The 14,047-nt window shown below is 36.6% G+C and overlaps 1 protein-coding gene across 6 annotated transcripts in view; it reads left to right on the forward strand.

Moving 5' to 3' along the window:
- ABCA9 (ATP binding cassette subfamily A member 9) overlaps nt 1-814 on the forward strand; it is a 65,222-nt gene extending 64,408 nt beyond the window's left edge. For all 6 annotated transcript variants that reach the window (XM_070226984.1, XM_070226987.1, XM_070226985.1 and 3 more), the window contains 2 exons: nt 386-441; nt 569-814. In XM_070226984.1, the coding sequence (XP_070083085.1) occupies nt 386-441; nt 569-667 (155 nt within the window). In that variant the 3' untranslated portion in view covers nt 668-814. The remainder of the gene's footprint in view (nt 1-385; nt 442-568) is intronic.
- Nucleotides 815-14,047: the final 13,233 nt, after the last annotated feature.

The raw sequence follows: 14,047 nt of genomic DNA on the forward strand, positions 1-14,047 counted from the left end.
GAACCCACCAGGTGGAGCCTCTTAAGTCAGCCTCTGGGGAAAAAAGCAGGATGGAGAAAAGTGAGGGCGGATATAGAAGCACACATGGTAGTTGTCCAGCACAGAGGGAACCATCTCTTAGTATATTCTGCATAGGCGGTCTGGAACCTTTTATATTGTTTTTTAGTTTTGTGGTGCCTCTTCCCAAACTCTAAGAGCATGGGAGAGTATTTCCACCCTAGTACAAGACTATCTGGTGAAAATGCCTTCTCACATTTAGTCCCAGAAAATTTACTACAGTATCTTTTATATTTAAGATTGATTTCTATTTACTTTTTGTACATGACTTGATAAACTTGTGAATAAAAAATTTATGAACTCCTAAGACATGTTTATCATTACGCAGTTAAACAGAGCTTCAACCTGGAGGAGTACAGCCTCTCACAGTCCACTCTGGAGCAGGTGGGTCAGTTTTAGTGATTTATATCACCCTTGGAACATAAATATATAATGTGTGTGTATGCTTTGCACTCACTTGGAGTTATAGGAAGTAGGGTGACATCCCCTCTATTTCTTGCCCCCATTACAGGTTTTCTTGGAGCTCTCCAAGGAGCAGGAGCTGGAGGACTTTGTTGAGGAAGTTGATCTCTCAGTGAATTGGAAGCTCCTCCCACAGGAAGCACCTTGAAGCCCCAAATACTCTGCCTCTCTTTAAGCTTGTGACAATTTTTTAAGATAATAGTTTATAGCATTAATATACCTTATGTGAGATATGGTGCAAAATGCTTTTGAAACTTATGTTCTCATTTTTCTCAATAATATTACTTATAAAGGACCAAAGTGGGTCTTCTTAACAATGTTACTTATAGAGGTGTTACAGGCCAAAGTGGGTCTGCTCCTTGGTGAGTTGAAATCTAAGTCTTCACCAGAAGTAGTTGTCACACAAAGTATAATTTTATTTGCAGCATGCAGCAAGTAAAGGAGACCACAGGGAATAATTTCACAAAGCTGTGGCTCCCCAAGCAAAGGGAAAGTGGTACCTTTATTTGGGGTAAGGAAGGAATATTCAGAAGGGAAGTTTTGTCATCACATGTAGAGGTGAGTATAAGCTTGCACAGGTGTAGTTTGAAAACATGCTTTCACATGCAACACGTATTACACTAACAAGGCTTAAGCTTCTACTGGGGCAGTGATCTTAGCATTATAATGAGGCGAAGGTTACTTTTGTACATTTCTCCACCTGTCACTATACCATGGGACTATAGTCATCTTGGGAAATTCTGCAGGAGCACCAGCAAATGTGGAGGTGGTATTGTTGTCTGAGAGGTAGGTAGTAGTTTTTTACAGAAGGAGGCAGGAGGGATATTGCTATTTCGTTACAGAAATAAAATGACTATGATCATGTATCACTTAACAAGGGGGATACATTCTAAAAAACGTGCCTTGGGGCTGGCCCCATGTTGTAGTGGTTAAGTTTGCTGCACTCTGCTTCAGTGGCCTGGGTTTGTGGGTTTGGATCCTGGGTGTGGACCTACACCACTCATCAGCCATGATGTGACAGTGACCCACATATAAAGTGGAGGAAGATTGGCACAGATGTTAGCTCAGGGATAATCTTCCTCAGGAAAAAAAGTGATGTATCTTAGATCATTTTGTTGTTGTGTGAACATCGCAGAGTGTACTTACACAGATCTAGATGTTATAGCCTACTACACGCCTAGGCTATAGAGTACTAATCTTATGAGACCACCATTGAATATGTGGTCTGTTCTTGACCAAAATGTCATTATGTGGCACATGACTGTATAAGGGAATATTATGAACATCTGTATGCGTACAAATCAGAGAACTTAGATGAAATGGGAAAATTCATAGAAAGTCACAAATTAGCAAAACTGACTGAAGAAGAAGTAGAAAATTTGAATAGAACTGTAACAAGTAAAGAAATTGAAATAGTAATTAAAAAAAAAATCTCAGGCCCATAGGGCTGGCCTGGTGGTGCGGCAGTTAAGTTTGAAGGTTCTGCTTTGGTCGCCTGGGATTTGCCAGCTTGCATCCTGGGTACAGACCTATGCACCACTTGTCAAGCCATGCTGTGGCAGGTGTCCCACATATAAAGTAGAGGAAGATGGGCACAGATGTTAGCTCAGGGCCAGTCTTCCTCAGCAAAAAGAGGAAGATTGGCCATAGATGTTAGCTCAGGGCTAATCGTCCTCAAAAAAGAAAATTAAAAACTCAGGCCCAAATGACTTCACTGGTAAATGCTACCATATATTTAAATAAGAATCAATACCAATTATTCAATATTAATTCTTCAATTAAGAGTTTAATACTAAACTCTTCCAAAAAAAGAAGTGGAGGGAATGTTTCCCAACTCATTCTATGAGGCCAGTATTACCCTGATACCAAAACCAAAGACATCACAGGACAAGAAAACTACAACCAATGTCTCCTATAAATATAGATGCAAAAATCCTCAACAAAATACTATCAAACATAATCCAGTAACAAATGAAAAACATTATACACCATGGCTAAGTGGGATCTATCCCAGGAATGCAAGTTTGGGTTAATATCCAAAAATCAATCAAAGTAATACACAATATCCATAAAATAAAAAATAAAAACCACATGATCATCTCAATTGACCCAGAAAAAGCATTTGACAAAATACAACAACCTTTCGTGATAAAAATGCTCATGAAGCTGGAAATAGAAGAGAGCTTCCTCAACCTGATAAATTGTGTCTATGAAAAACCCACAGCTAAGATCATACTTGTGGTGAAAGACTGAATGCTTTCCTCTAAGATCAGGAAAAAGATAAATATGTCTGCTCTTACTGCTTCTATTCAACATTGTTCTGGAGATTCTAGCCAGAGTGATTAGACAAGGATAGAAAACAAAAGGCATCCAGATTAAAAAGGATCTAAATAAGCATTTCCCCAAAGAAGCTGTACAAACAGCCAATAATAAGAACATGAAAAGATGCTCAATACATAGTAATACCAATTGAGAGATGATAGAGGCTTGGAGTAGGGTGGGTGCAATGGATATGGAGACAGCGAATAGATTGGAATACACTTTGGAACTAAAGTTGATGAGTAAGATGTGCTGATGGATTGGTTGTGAGGGGGCTATTGGAGGAGGGAGGGAAGGAGAGAGAAGGAGATTTCTCATACATATTTTATACCTTGAGTAAAAGGAAGGTGGTGCTACTTCCTGAGATACAAAAAATGGGGAAAGAAGATGTGATACAGGAAGTGGAGACGAATCAAGAATTTGCTTTTTAAAATGTTCAAAACCTGATTAGATGACCCGAATCAACTCATCCAGAAAGTCCAGAACCCTGGAGTAGAGAGGAAAGGCTTTTCTCTGACTAAGCTCTTTATTTTTTTACTGTGTAAAGATAGTGTTTGACTTTTTGTAATCAGCCACTTCCTGCTGAGGCATAGAAGAGAACATTTACAAATATTAGCTTCCCTCTGTGAGATACTTCTTTATAATATGATACAGACAGCCAAACAATTAGAACCGACACTTCTCTGCCACAGGAACTGGATGGATGTCAATAAAAAAGCAACTTGTTCAAGAGCAATCACATAATTCAGTGTTCTCAGGCCAAAAGAAATGCCATCATGATCTCCTCCCTGAAAGCAGTCTTAATGGAAATTTTCAAAGCAGGCAAACAGTTCAATCATAAAGCAGGGACCGGGAAGAAATGTGAACAGGTTTTCCCAAAAATAATGAGACCCAGGGATAAACTGAGTTTCTAGGTTACTTTCCCAAAATTTAAGTTTGGGTTTATTTTTCTTTTCTGTTTTGTTTGTATCACACAACTACAAATAAGATTCCCATATGCTAAATGCCAGACATCTCTGGAGAAATTATTTTTAAAAATAATAATTTAATGTTTATGAATAGCTGTTGATTTATATTCCACAGAAAATAAGGGCTGGGTTAGTAATTTTAAAAAGTTTGCAACTATTTTATCATGTTAAGACAAAAAACGAGTGTGTGAATAACTCAGAAATTTGCTAATGGATTGATCATGAGGAACTTAAGTAAATCTTGTGCATACATTTACAAGTCTGAGTTGCAGAAAGAAATACATATAGATGTATTTTTTGCATCTTTTATTGCATAACAATCTGCAGGCATTTTGGATATACTTTCTCTAACTTTGATATTTTTTCACCAATACCATTTAGAAAAATGTTTTTCTCTCTGCCTTGCTCTCAGACTTATATTTTTAAATGAATAATGCTTTCCTGTGTTTTTTACTCCTTGAGTATAATGTGTTGAATCAGATTGAGTAATATATAGTATTTTTCTTTACAGTGGTATTATTTCAAATCCACATCCTTTGCTGTTCAGAATAGTTTGTAGTAAACAGTTTTGCATTCATGGTGAATAGTAAAAGTTTTCTTCTGACGTTATCACCAGCATGATAGGAGAAAAACCAGAATCTTTACAGTTAGATTAAGTTAGAAGCAAACTACAAAGTTCTTAATACATGTCTATGTTGTTGCTGCTTTTTATTCAGATAGGAGCTAAAGAACATACACGAATCAGGGAATGAAAACGGAAAGTAAGCATGAGGGGCGGTGTAATGAACTCATTTATAAAGCAAGACTGATGCACAATGAAAACTCTAAAGGCTTTTTGTCTAAAAGTCTTGATCCATTTATACAGGTGATGTCCCCGGCATGCTTTCCAGAAAACTAATGTTCCTTTTAAAATAATGTTTTTTATTTTTGGTAATTCAGATTAAGAAATTTATTTTCTTATGCAGTTAACACCTTTTGTGAGCACTTAAGTTCCCACAGTTTACATATGAGGCGCAGAAAATCATATTTGTGCGAGATTTGTTGATTGAGGCTATGGAAAGATGTGATATTTGATTACACACTAAAGCTTCTCTTTCTGGGAGGAAAAAAAAGCTTCTTTTTTTGGGTTTCTGTTGGTGATATTATGATTTATAATAAGAAATATAAATTTAGTCTTTGTCCACATTTCTGACACAGAGCTCTTAGAATCCTCGGAATTCCCTAATTAATAAAGATGTCTTTTGTTACGTTAATGAGGTGACTTTTGGACCAGTGCCTCAGGATGGAGGCCAGTTGCCAGAAGACCCAACCATGTGATTAAAGGGTTAGAACTTTCAGTTCAACTTCCTGACTTCCGGAGAAGGGAGAGATGCTAGAGGTTGAATCAAGAGAAAATGGCCAATGATTTAATCAATCATGTCTATGTGAAGACATAAAACCCCAAAAGGATGGGGTCCAGAGAGCTTCTGGACTGGTGAACACATGGAGACTTGGGGAGAATGACGTTCTCGGAGAGGGCATAAAATCCCTTTTGAATCCCTTCCCATATATCTTGCCCTAGGCATGTCTTCTATCTAGCTGCTCCTGAATTATATCCTTTTATAATAAACCAGTGGTCTAGTAAGAAAAATGTTTCTCTGAGTTATGTGAGATGTTCTAGCAAATTAATCAAAACCAAGGGTGTAGGGGGTCGTGGGAACCTCTGATCTATAGCCAATTGGTCAAAAGCAAAGCTAACAACCCATACATGCGTATGCATACACACATACACAAACAATAAAAATCAGAAGTAGCAATTTGTATCCCATTCTTGGAAATTACAGTGGTTGCTTTATCTCTGGGCAGGATGACTGAACCTGCCAAATGCCAAGAGTCTCCACGACAAGTCCTGCAGTCTACTGTCAGCAACCCCTTTCCCAGTAATCCCTATGTCCCTATTTTAACCAGCTCCACCACAACCCAACAGGTTATCAACATCTGGACAAATCTTATCCTCCCAGGACATTATACAGCAGTATCTCTCAAACCATCCATGGTGAAGGACCATTTTACTTTTAATCTGAAGACTAATACTTTTTTAAAATACAAAAACATGTACTGTGAGGTTGCTACAAAAGTTTCTAAAGCATACTCTCACTTTCTTTACTATTTCTTCACTGGCCAGAAACCGACCACGCCTTGAGTAATATTGTCTAAGTGCACAATATACAGTGGCTGGTGATGGTGCCTATTGCAACAAGGAGTCTCATCAGGGAAGATTATGCAGGAGGATATATACCTAGTCTGGCTCATATTCTAATCTATCTGCATCCCCAATCTTGCTACTAGCTAAGCTCCAAAATAGTAAATACCATTTCTCCCAACTCCAGTTTTTCCTACCCAAACATGCTCAACCCACTTTTCTTTGGTATGTTTGCCCAACTCAGATTATAACCACTAATTTTATAATCCACACTATTTTGATTCTCCCAGATGATCAATGACAGAAAGCTAAAGAAGACAGGTCAACAAGTCATGGTTTTCTAATACAGCTAAAGCCTATCCAGATACTCAGTTTCAGGGGCAGACTCTTCGCATCTCCTCAAGCATATCATAGCCTTTTCATGGTAACTGATGACATCCATTCGTGCATCTAATCAACTCATGATTGTAATAAAACATCTACTCTTGTGTATTATAAGCAGAGGAGATGAAACTAAAATTCCATACAGCAATAACAAGGATGATGGAGGTTAGAAATTCCACAGAGAGTTAAGGTATATTAAAGTTTCTTTCTTGTAAACCAAGATAATAGAGATAATAAATAATGTTAGACTTCGATAGACTAACATATAGTTATGAAAGAAATGTCCAAAATGTAAGGATTAAACACTAATGGAATAAGATGAGTCTTCACTGAAAGCTTTCCAAGATGTTTCTTGTCAAAATGTTTCTAAGATGTTAAGATCTGGAAGATGTGGAAAGGTCTATTAGGACATGTTAGGCTGCAGTGACAAATCAACTCAAAAGAGTGTAACGGCTCACACGAAGAGAAGATTATTCTTCTTTGCAAAAGAATCCCAGGTGGCTATGCCTGGTCAATGAATACCTTTCCTTCAGTGGTGAGTTAGAGAACCAAACCCACCCATCTGTTGGCTCTGTCATCACCTTTGGTATCCGGGGAAAGAAGATCCGTTGGGCAAACCCAGTTCTTAAACGCCTTGTTTTTTTGGCTCATATCACTTCTGCTCACATTCCCCTGTCAAGATCAGAGTTTCACAGCCACACTTGACTACAAATAGACTATGAAATGGAGTGTAGGTATGTGCTTGGGAAAGAAAAGGGGAAAATAACAAAAATAAAGTTAAAAGAAATGCTTTTTATTGAAGAGCTAACATCATCAACCACAGAGGGCAAAGTCCCAGAGCAGCCAGGATAATTTTTAAAGAAAGGGGTAAAGGAATCATTTATCAAGACTTCTTATAAAGCTCTATAATTAAGACAGTGTGGAAAGGATACATAAAGAGACTCATAGTAAGAATACAAAGCCTGAAAATGAGAAGGAAGCACCAAAAATCCATGAGAAAAGAAAACTATTAAGTAAATGGTGTTGTGATAGCTTGACAAATGCAGAAGGAAAACAGATCCCTGCCTTGTGACTTACACACAAAAAGACTGGAGGTGGATTAAAGAAATATGACAAATAAAACTTCAGAACTGTTAGAAGAAAATGTGGAAGAATGTATTTTGTCTTCTAAAATAAGGTTGAAATAGCAAAGTATTTCTAAAACAGGACACACATACACACATAATCATACAGTAAAAATTGTAACATTTTATTATAACAAAATTAAAACTTCAGCATAGTAAAAGAAACGATAAAGTTAAGATGAAAAATGTTAAATAGCTAGCAAATGTCTACAGAAAGGTGTCTGAAAGAGAGAAGATGGAAAAAAAGAATATCCAGAGTAAATAAAGAACTCCTATAAATACATTAGTTTTGAAAGTCAACTAGGAAAGAGTGCAGATAGTACAGAATGATAATTCACCAAAAGAAGAATCCAAATGAGAACGTGTTTAACTTTTCTGGAAAGCATGAGAATATGGACTCAAAAAGCAGTGAAAAACCATATACCCTCTTCAGATAGGCAGAAAGAATGGCAATATCCAGCATTGCAGTGGATGTAGGAATATGAATTCTCGTATAATTCAGATGGGAATATAAATAGAGAAAATCTTTTGGAGATATGGATGCATGTGCGCACACACGCACATACTCACATCTTCACACATGCATCTTCCATAGCCAATAACCCAGCAATTCCTTTTCTAGGTACATCATCTGGACATAGTCTCATACATGTGCACAAGGAGTTCATGTTATTCTTGATATAATCCTCTTTACATTGTCAAAAAGCACAGAATTATCCAGGGCCAAAATTCTGGTAAGTTTTCTGTTTCAATACTGCAATGTTTTCAAAGAAGGAAAGTGAAGACCATGCTTTCCTCCCAGAGAAGAGGGCTATGTGGTAGTTCCCCCACACCAAATTAGTGAAAATGAAATGACTTCTACCAGAATTAATAAATACCGCTTACATTGTGTTAGATAAACCAATTTCTGAAGATTGGTATTTATTGGTGTACTTAAGTGGCTAAATACTATAGAGAATCCTATAGTATTTGTATTCGAATACAAATGTATGAAAATGTGTTAATGGAAACACTAAACCTGTACTTACTTTAAAAAGGACACTGTTGAGACAGAGTCTAGGCTTGAGGGGAAGCTACTTCCCCTCAGTTACCTCATCTATTTCCTCCATTTTCATGCCATTTTTTTTTCTGAGGAAGATTCGCCCTGAGCTAACATCTGTGCCAATCTTCCTCTATTTTGTATGTAGTTCACCGCCATAGCACAGCTGCTGACGAGTAGTGTAGGTCTGTGCCCAAGAACCAAACCCTGAGCTGCTGAAGTGGAGCATGCCAAACTTAACCACTAGGCAACAGAGCCAGTCCTCATTGCCATTTTTAATTAACCATCTGAACACTACCTAACTTAATTGTCCCAAGGATGTTTTTCTAAACTTTCATTCTTATTTTCTTTCTTCTGAATAACTCTATGTTTCCCCTCTCATTATTCAGCCACATTTGTGGTAGCTGGGTGAGGGGGTCTGCAACAACTTCCCTCACATCATCTGGTCCCCCTAACAATAACAGCCCTACGAGGAGCCCAAGCAGTTGAAGTTCCTGTATCATAGCATCAGTCATCAATTGAATTAAAGACATAGAATAAGAAACTGTAGAATCATTATTTAACAAGTCTAAAGTTGCTTGCATTCTCAACATTTCAGCAGCCTCAGGAGTATTCCATTTCATATATACGACTGGAGTTGTACAATTCCCTTTTTCATCGTATTTTATATAACCTCACATTTACCCTGTTTAACAGATGATGATTGGGACTTTGTCCCTTTATGCATACTTCTGCTTCTAACTGAGAGTCTTGCTCTGGTCAAGATCAAGCTTTCCCTTCCACTTGGGTCTATCTAATGCAAGGAAGCAGTTCCTTGGTATCCATGTGCAAAATCCGTTTCCATAAAGGGTCAAGGGGGAGCTCCTGATGCTGGCTCACAGAGTGGCCTTCCTCTGTGATGCAGTTCCCCGTGTTTAGGTAGTCTCTTGATTCTCTCTCCCTAGATAATCTTTTTGATGATTATTGATTGGATGGGGACCATATTCCTATCAAAAGAGATAGTCACCAAACTCCCTTATGATGTTTTGTGCCTCCCTTGTAGACTGAATCACCAGCCATAACTCAGCAACTCTGGCAGCCTCCGGCTGGTTCTTAGTTCTTCCATTTTTGATGAAAGAACCAAAAGCAGCCAAGGTATCATTTTCTTGTCCGATCTCCTTTCAGTGTGAATTTCTTTTATAATGTCCGTGTAACTCATCCTTGGCCTCAGATGTACCAATTCCGAATCCCACAGATATATTTTCTTTTTGTCAATAACCGAAGCACGTTAGCAACCTTCCCCCAAGGATGGCCACGAAACCCAGCGGACAGCAATTGTTCCCAAAGCCACAGCCATTATTAAAACTTTAGAGTCAAGGGTAATTTAAAAGATCTTATACACAGGCCAATTCCATAAATTTTATATGATCAGATAATTGAAAGAACTCACAAGACTCTTCGGATGTACTTATGTAAGGTTTTTCTTGTTAGTGCCATTGAGTCGATTCCAACTCCCAGTGACCCCGTGTACAGCAGAGTGGAACCCTGCCCAGTCTTTTTGCTCCATCCCCCCACCCTCCGGCGCTGTATCAGACAATGCTCCGCTGCTATTCAGAGAGTTTTCATGGCCAATTTTTTTTGGAAGTGGGTGGCCAGGCCCTTCTTCCTAGGTTGTCTTAGTCTGGAAGCTCCGCTGAAACCTGTCTACCATGGGTGACCCTGCTGGTATTTGAAACACCAGTGGCGTAGCTTTCAGCATCACAGCAACAGGCAGCTGCCACTGTATGACAACTGACAAACGGGTGGTGTGGTTCCCTGACCGAGAAGAAAACCCAGGCCGCAACAGTGAGAGCACCAAATCTTAACCACTAGACCACCAGGGCTGTGAGGTATAGCAGGAGAAAAAAAGTGCAGAGAAAGCATCAGGGGCCTGAGACACTTCCAGAACTCCCTAGGGCCCTTTTTCAGTTTCACAGGTTACTCATTATTTTTTAATTATCAGCCACCAAGATATGTGCAAGGAATATTGGTTTCAGATAAGTCCAGGTAAGATAAATAGCAGGATGTTTTATACCCCACTTGTGGTGTAGCCAATCCAGGCTGTGTAACTGGTTAAATGAGATGTAAATCATCAGTCTATACATCTAGAAACAATGAAGACAAGGTCGCCCTTAGGCACTGGCAAGAGAGTTTCAAACTTTAAGCAGAACATTGTAAATTACTAGCTGGCCCATCATGTCTTCTCTTAGCCAAGGGTCAGTAGAACCAACAGTATTTAGGGCCATGAAGTTTACTTATTTAAATATGTAGTATCTTATTATCATTATATTTTATAAAATTTCAACTTCAGTTTTTATTTCCCTTTCCACTCAAGAGATGTTTAATACAAGGTTATTCAATTTCCAAGTGGAATGCCTTTTTAAATTTTGCTACTAATTCCTACTTTTACTGCATTATTTTTTGATAATGTTGTTTATAACATTTTTATTTTATATAGAACTTAGTGATTGTTTTTGTGACCTAATATAGCATCAATATTTCTGACTGGTTCATGTGTGTTAAAGAAGGTGTATGCTCTATTATCACAGTGTAAAGTTATTTATATTGACATAAATTCAGACTTACAGAAAAGTTGCAAGAATACTTGTACATATGCAAAATAAAAACACACACCTCCTGAATTATATATATATTACCTTGTTGATTATTTTTAAATAGATAGAGCTCTATATAACTATATTTTTATGTATCTATATCTATGTATAGTACCTTCTTAATTATGCTGTTCAGACCTTCCATATCCTCACTATGTCTTGTCCAGTTCCTCTGTCTTGCACTGAAGGTGGTGTGTTAAAGTACCCCACTATTATAGTGCTCCTGTTTATGTTATCTTGCATGTCTGTAATTTTTGTTTTATAAAAGTGGTTGCTGGGTTTTTGGTGAAGAGATATCATAATTGTTATAAATTCTTTATATATTTAACTCTTTTTCTTTGAATTATAATTTTTCCTGACATCAGTTATTGCTACATATGATTTCTAATTTCCAATTAACTCTTTTTCTTTGAATTATAATTTTTCCTGACATCAGTTATTGCTACATATGATTTCTAATTTCCAATTACCTGATATATTTTTGCCACTCTTTCATTCCTGCTATCAGAAATTTGTGTCTTCTGTTGTTTTTCTTCATGATAAGTTTAGCTAGAAGTGAGCAATATTATTAGTCTTTCCAAAGAACTAGCTTCTAGTTTCATTGAATTTCTCCATTGTTTTTTCTTTATTTTTTTATTCTAGCCTTTATCTTTATTTTCATCTACTTTTCTTTCACCTACTTACTCTTTGTTTAATTTGCTCCTATTTTTCTAGTTACACAAGGTGGGAGCTTAGATGATTAATTTTAGATTTTTCTCTTCTTATACTAGGACATAAAACAATAAATAGTCCTCTAAGTACTGTTAGCTGCTTCCAACAAATTTTGATATGTTGCATTTCATTTTTATTATTTCAGAATATCTTTCTTTTTAATATTTTCTTTGAAATAAGAATTATTAGAAGTATGGTGTCTAATTTCCAGTTCTTTGGGAATTTCCCAGATATATCCCTATTATTAATTTCAACTTAATTCCCTTTTGGTCAAAGTGCATTTTAAAAATATTTTTAATTTGGGGCTGGCCCCGTGGCCGAGTGGTCAAGTCTGTGCGCTCCGCTGCAGGTGGCCCAGTGTTTCGTTGGTTCGAATCCTGGGCACAGACATGGCACTGCTCATCAAACCACGCTGAGGCAGCGTCCCACATGCCACAACTAGAAGGACCCACAACGAAGAATATACAACTATGTACTGAGGGGCTTTGGGGAGAAAAAGGAAAAAATAAAAATCTTTAAAAAAAAATATTTTTAATTCACTAAATTTATTGAGATTTGTTTTATGGTTCAATATAAATCTATCATGGTGAATATCTATGTTCATTTATTTTTTTTAATCTTTTTTTTTTTTTTTTTTTTTTTTGCCTGGAATGTTCAATAGGGGACAATTAGTTCAGCTTGATTGTATTGTTCAAATCTCCTGTACACTTACTTTTTGTCTAATCATTTTATCAATGACTGAGATAAAAATGTTGAAATCTCCAAGTATAAGTGAAGATTTGTTAATTGATCTCTTCAGTTCTGTTTTTCATTCATGAGTTTTAAAGTTCTGTTATTAGGCCTGTATAAATTTAGATTTATCATATCTTTGAAAGAATTAACCCCTATATTATTATGAAATATTCTTCTTTATCTCTGGCAATAATTCTTGTCCTTAAGTCTAGTTTGTATCCTATTAATATAGCCATTCCAGACTTCCCATGAGTGGTGTTTCCATGGTATATCTTTGCCCATTGTTTTAGTTTTCATCTTTGGGTCTTTAAATTTAAAGTGGGCTTTCTTTTTTTGTTGGTAGCATATATTTATGTCACACTTTTAAAATTAAGTCTGGAAATCTCTCTTATAGTTAGTGTTTTGATAATTTGTATTTGGTGTAATTATTGAAATGGTTGGTTGAAAGCTACCATATTTTTTTATTTCCCATCTACTCACTCTTATCTTTTGTCTCTGTTCTTGTAATTTTTTTACTGATTTTATACTTTTAGTATTCCACTTTATCTATACTATTGCTATATTAGCTACATCTCTTATTTGTTTATTTTTAGTGGCTGCTCTAGGGTTTGACAATACATATCCTTAATAACTATTTTTTTTTTTTCAGTACACCAAACTCTCTCAGCTCTTTTTGTTTTCCTGAGAAGTGTTTATTTTGTCTTTGTATTTGGTAGATATTTTTCCTTGGTTAGAAGTCTAAGTGGATTAATTTCTTTCCCTACTACAACAATGTGGCTTCATTGGCTATTGGCTTGTATGTTTTCTGGTATGGAATTTACCTGGCTTTTTTATAGTTGTTGTAGTAGACATTAGATCTGACACAATCTGCTACGTTAGAAACACCTAAAAAACTTCTATTCCAAGTTCATAGGTCTGTTAACATTTGTAAAAGGGCACAGGACTCAAAACTGAGTTGCTCAATCATCTGTAAATCATTTATGCATGAGAAAACAGAGAACCAAAGCAAATGAATTGCAGTATACACTGACTAATGTGATTTCTGAAAATTTAATTATAGCAAAGATACAAAATGCCTTACCATGCTGTTTAAGCCTCTACTGTTTTGTAAGAGAATTATTTTTGTAGCGTTAATATTATGCCTTAATATTTAATTAAAGGTATAATTGTTATAATTATCCCAATCATGTGGCATAAGCTATCATGGGACTCATGTTATATTTTACACAGAATGCTGAAATGAGTCTTCATGCCAAAAGAAGAGCAAGTTCCAGGGTAAAGGCAGGGATGGCATTGACTGAGCAGATCACCCAGTCATAGCCAAGTCAGAGAGGTGGATGGATAGAGAGATACATATAGATGGATGCAGAGATAGGTAGATAGATAGATAGGTAGATAGATAGATAGATAGATAGATAATGGATAGGTAAATAGAT

The sequence above is a fragment of the Equus caballus genome, chromosome 11, assembly GCF_041296265.1.
Source record: "Equus caballus isolate H_3958 breed thoroughbred chromosome 11, TB-T2T, whole genome shotgun sequence".
NCBI classification, from domain to species: domain Eukaryota; kingdom Metazoa; phylum Chordata; class Mammalia; order Perissodactyla; family Equidae; genus Equus; species Equus caballus.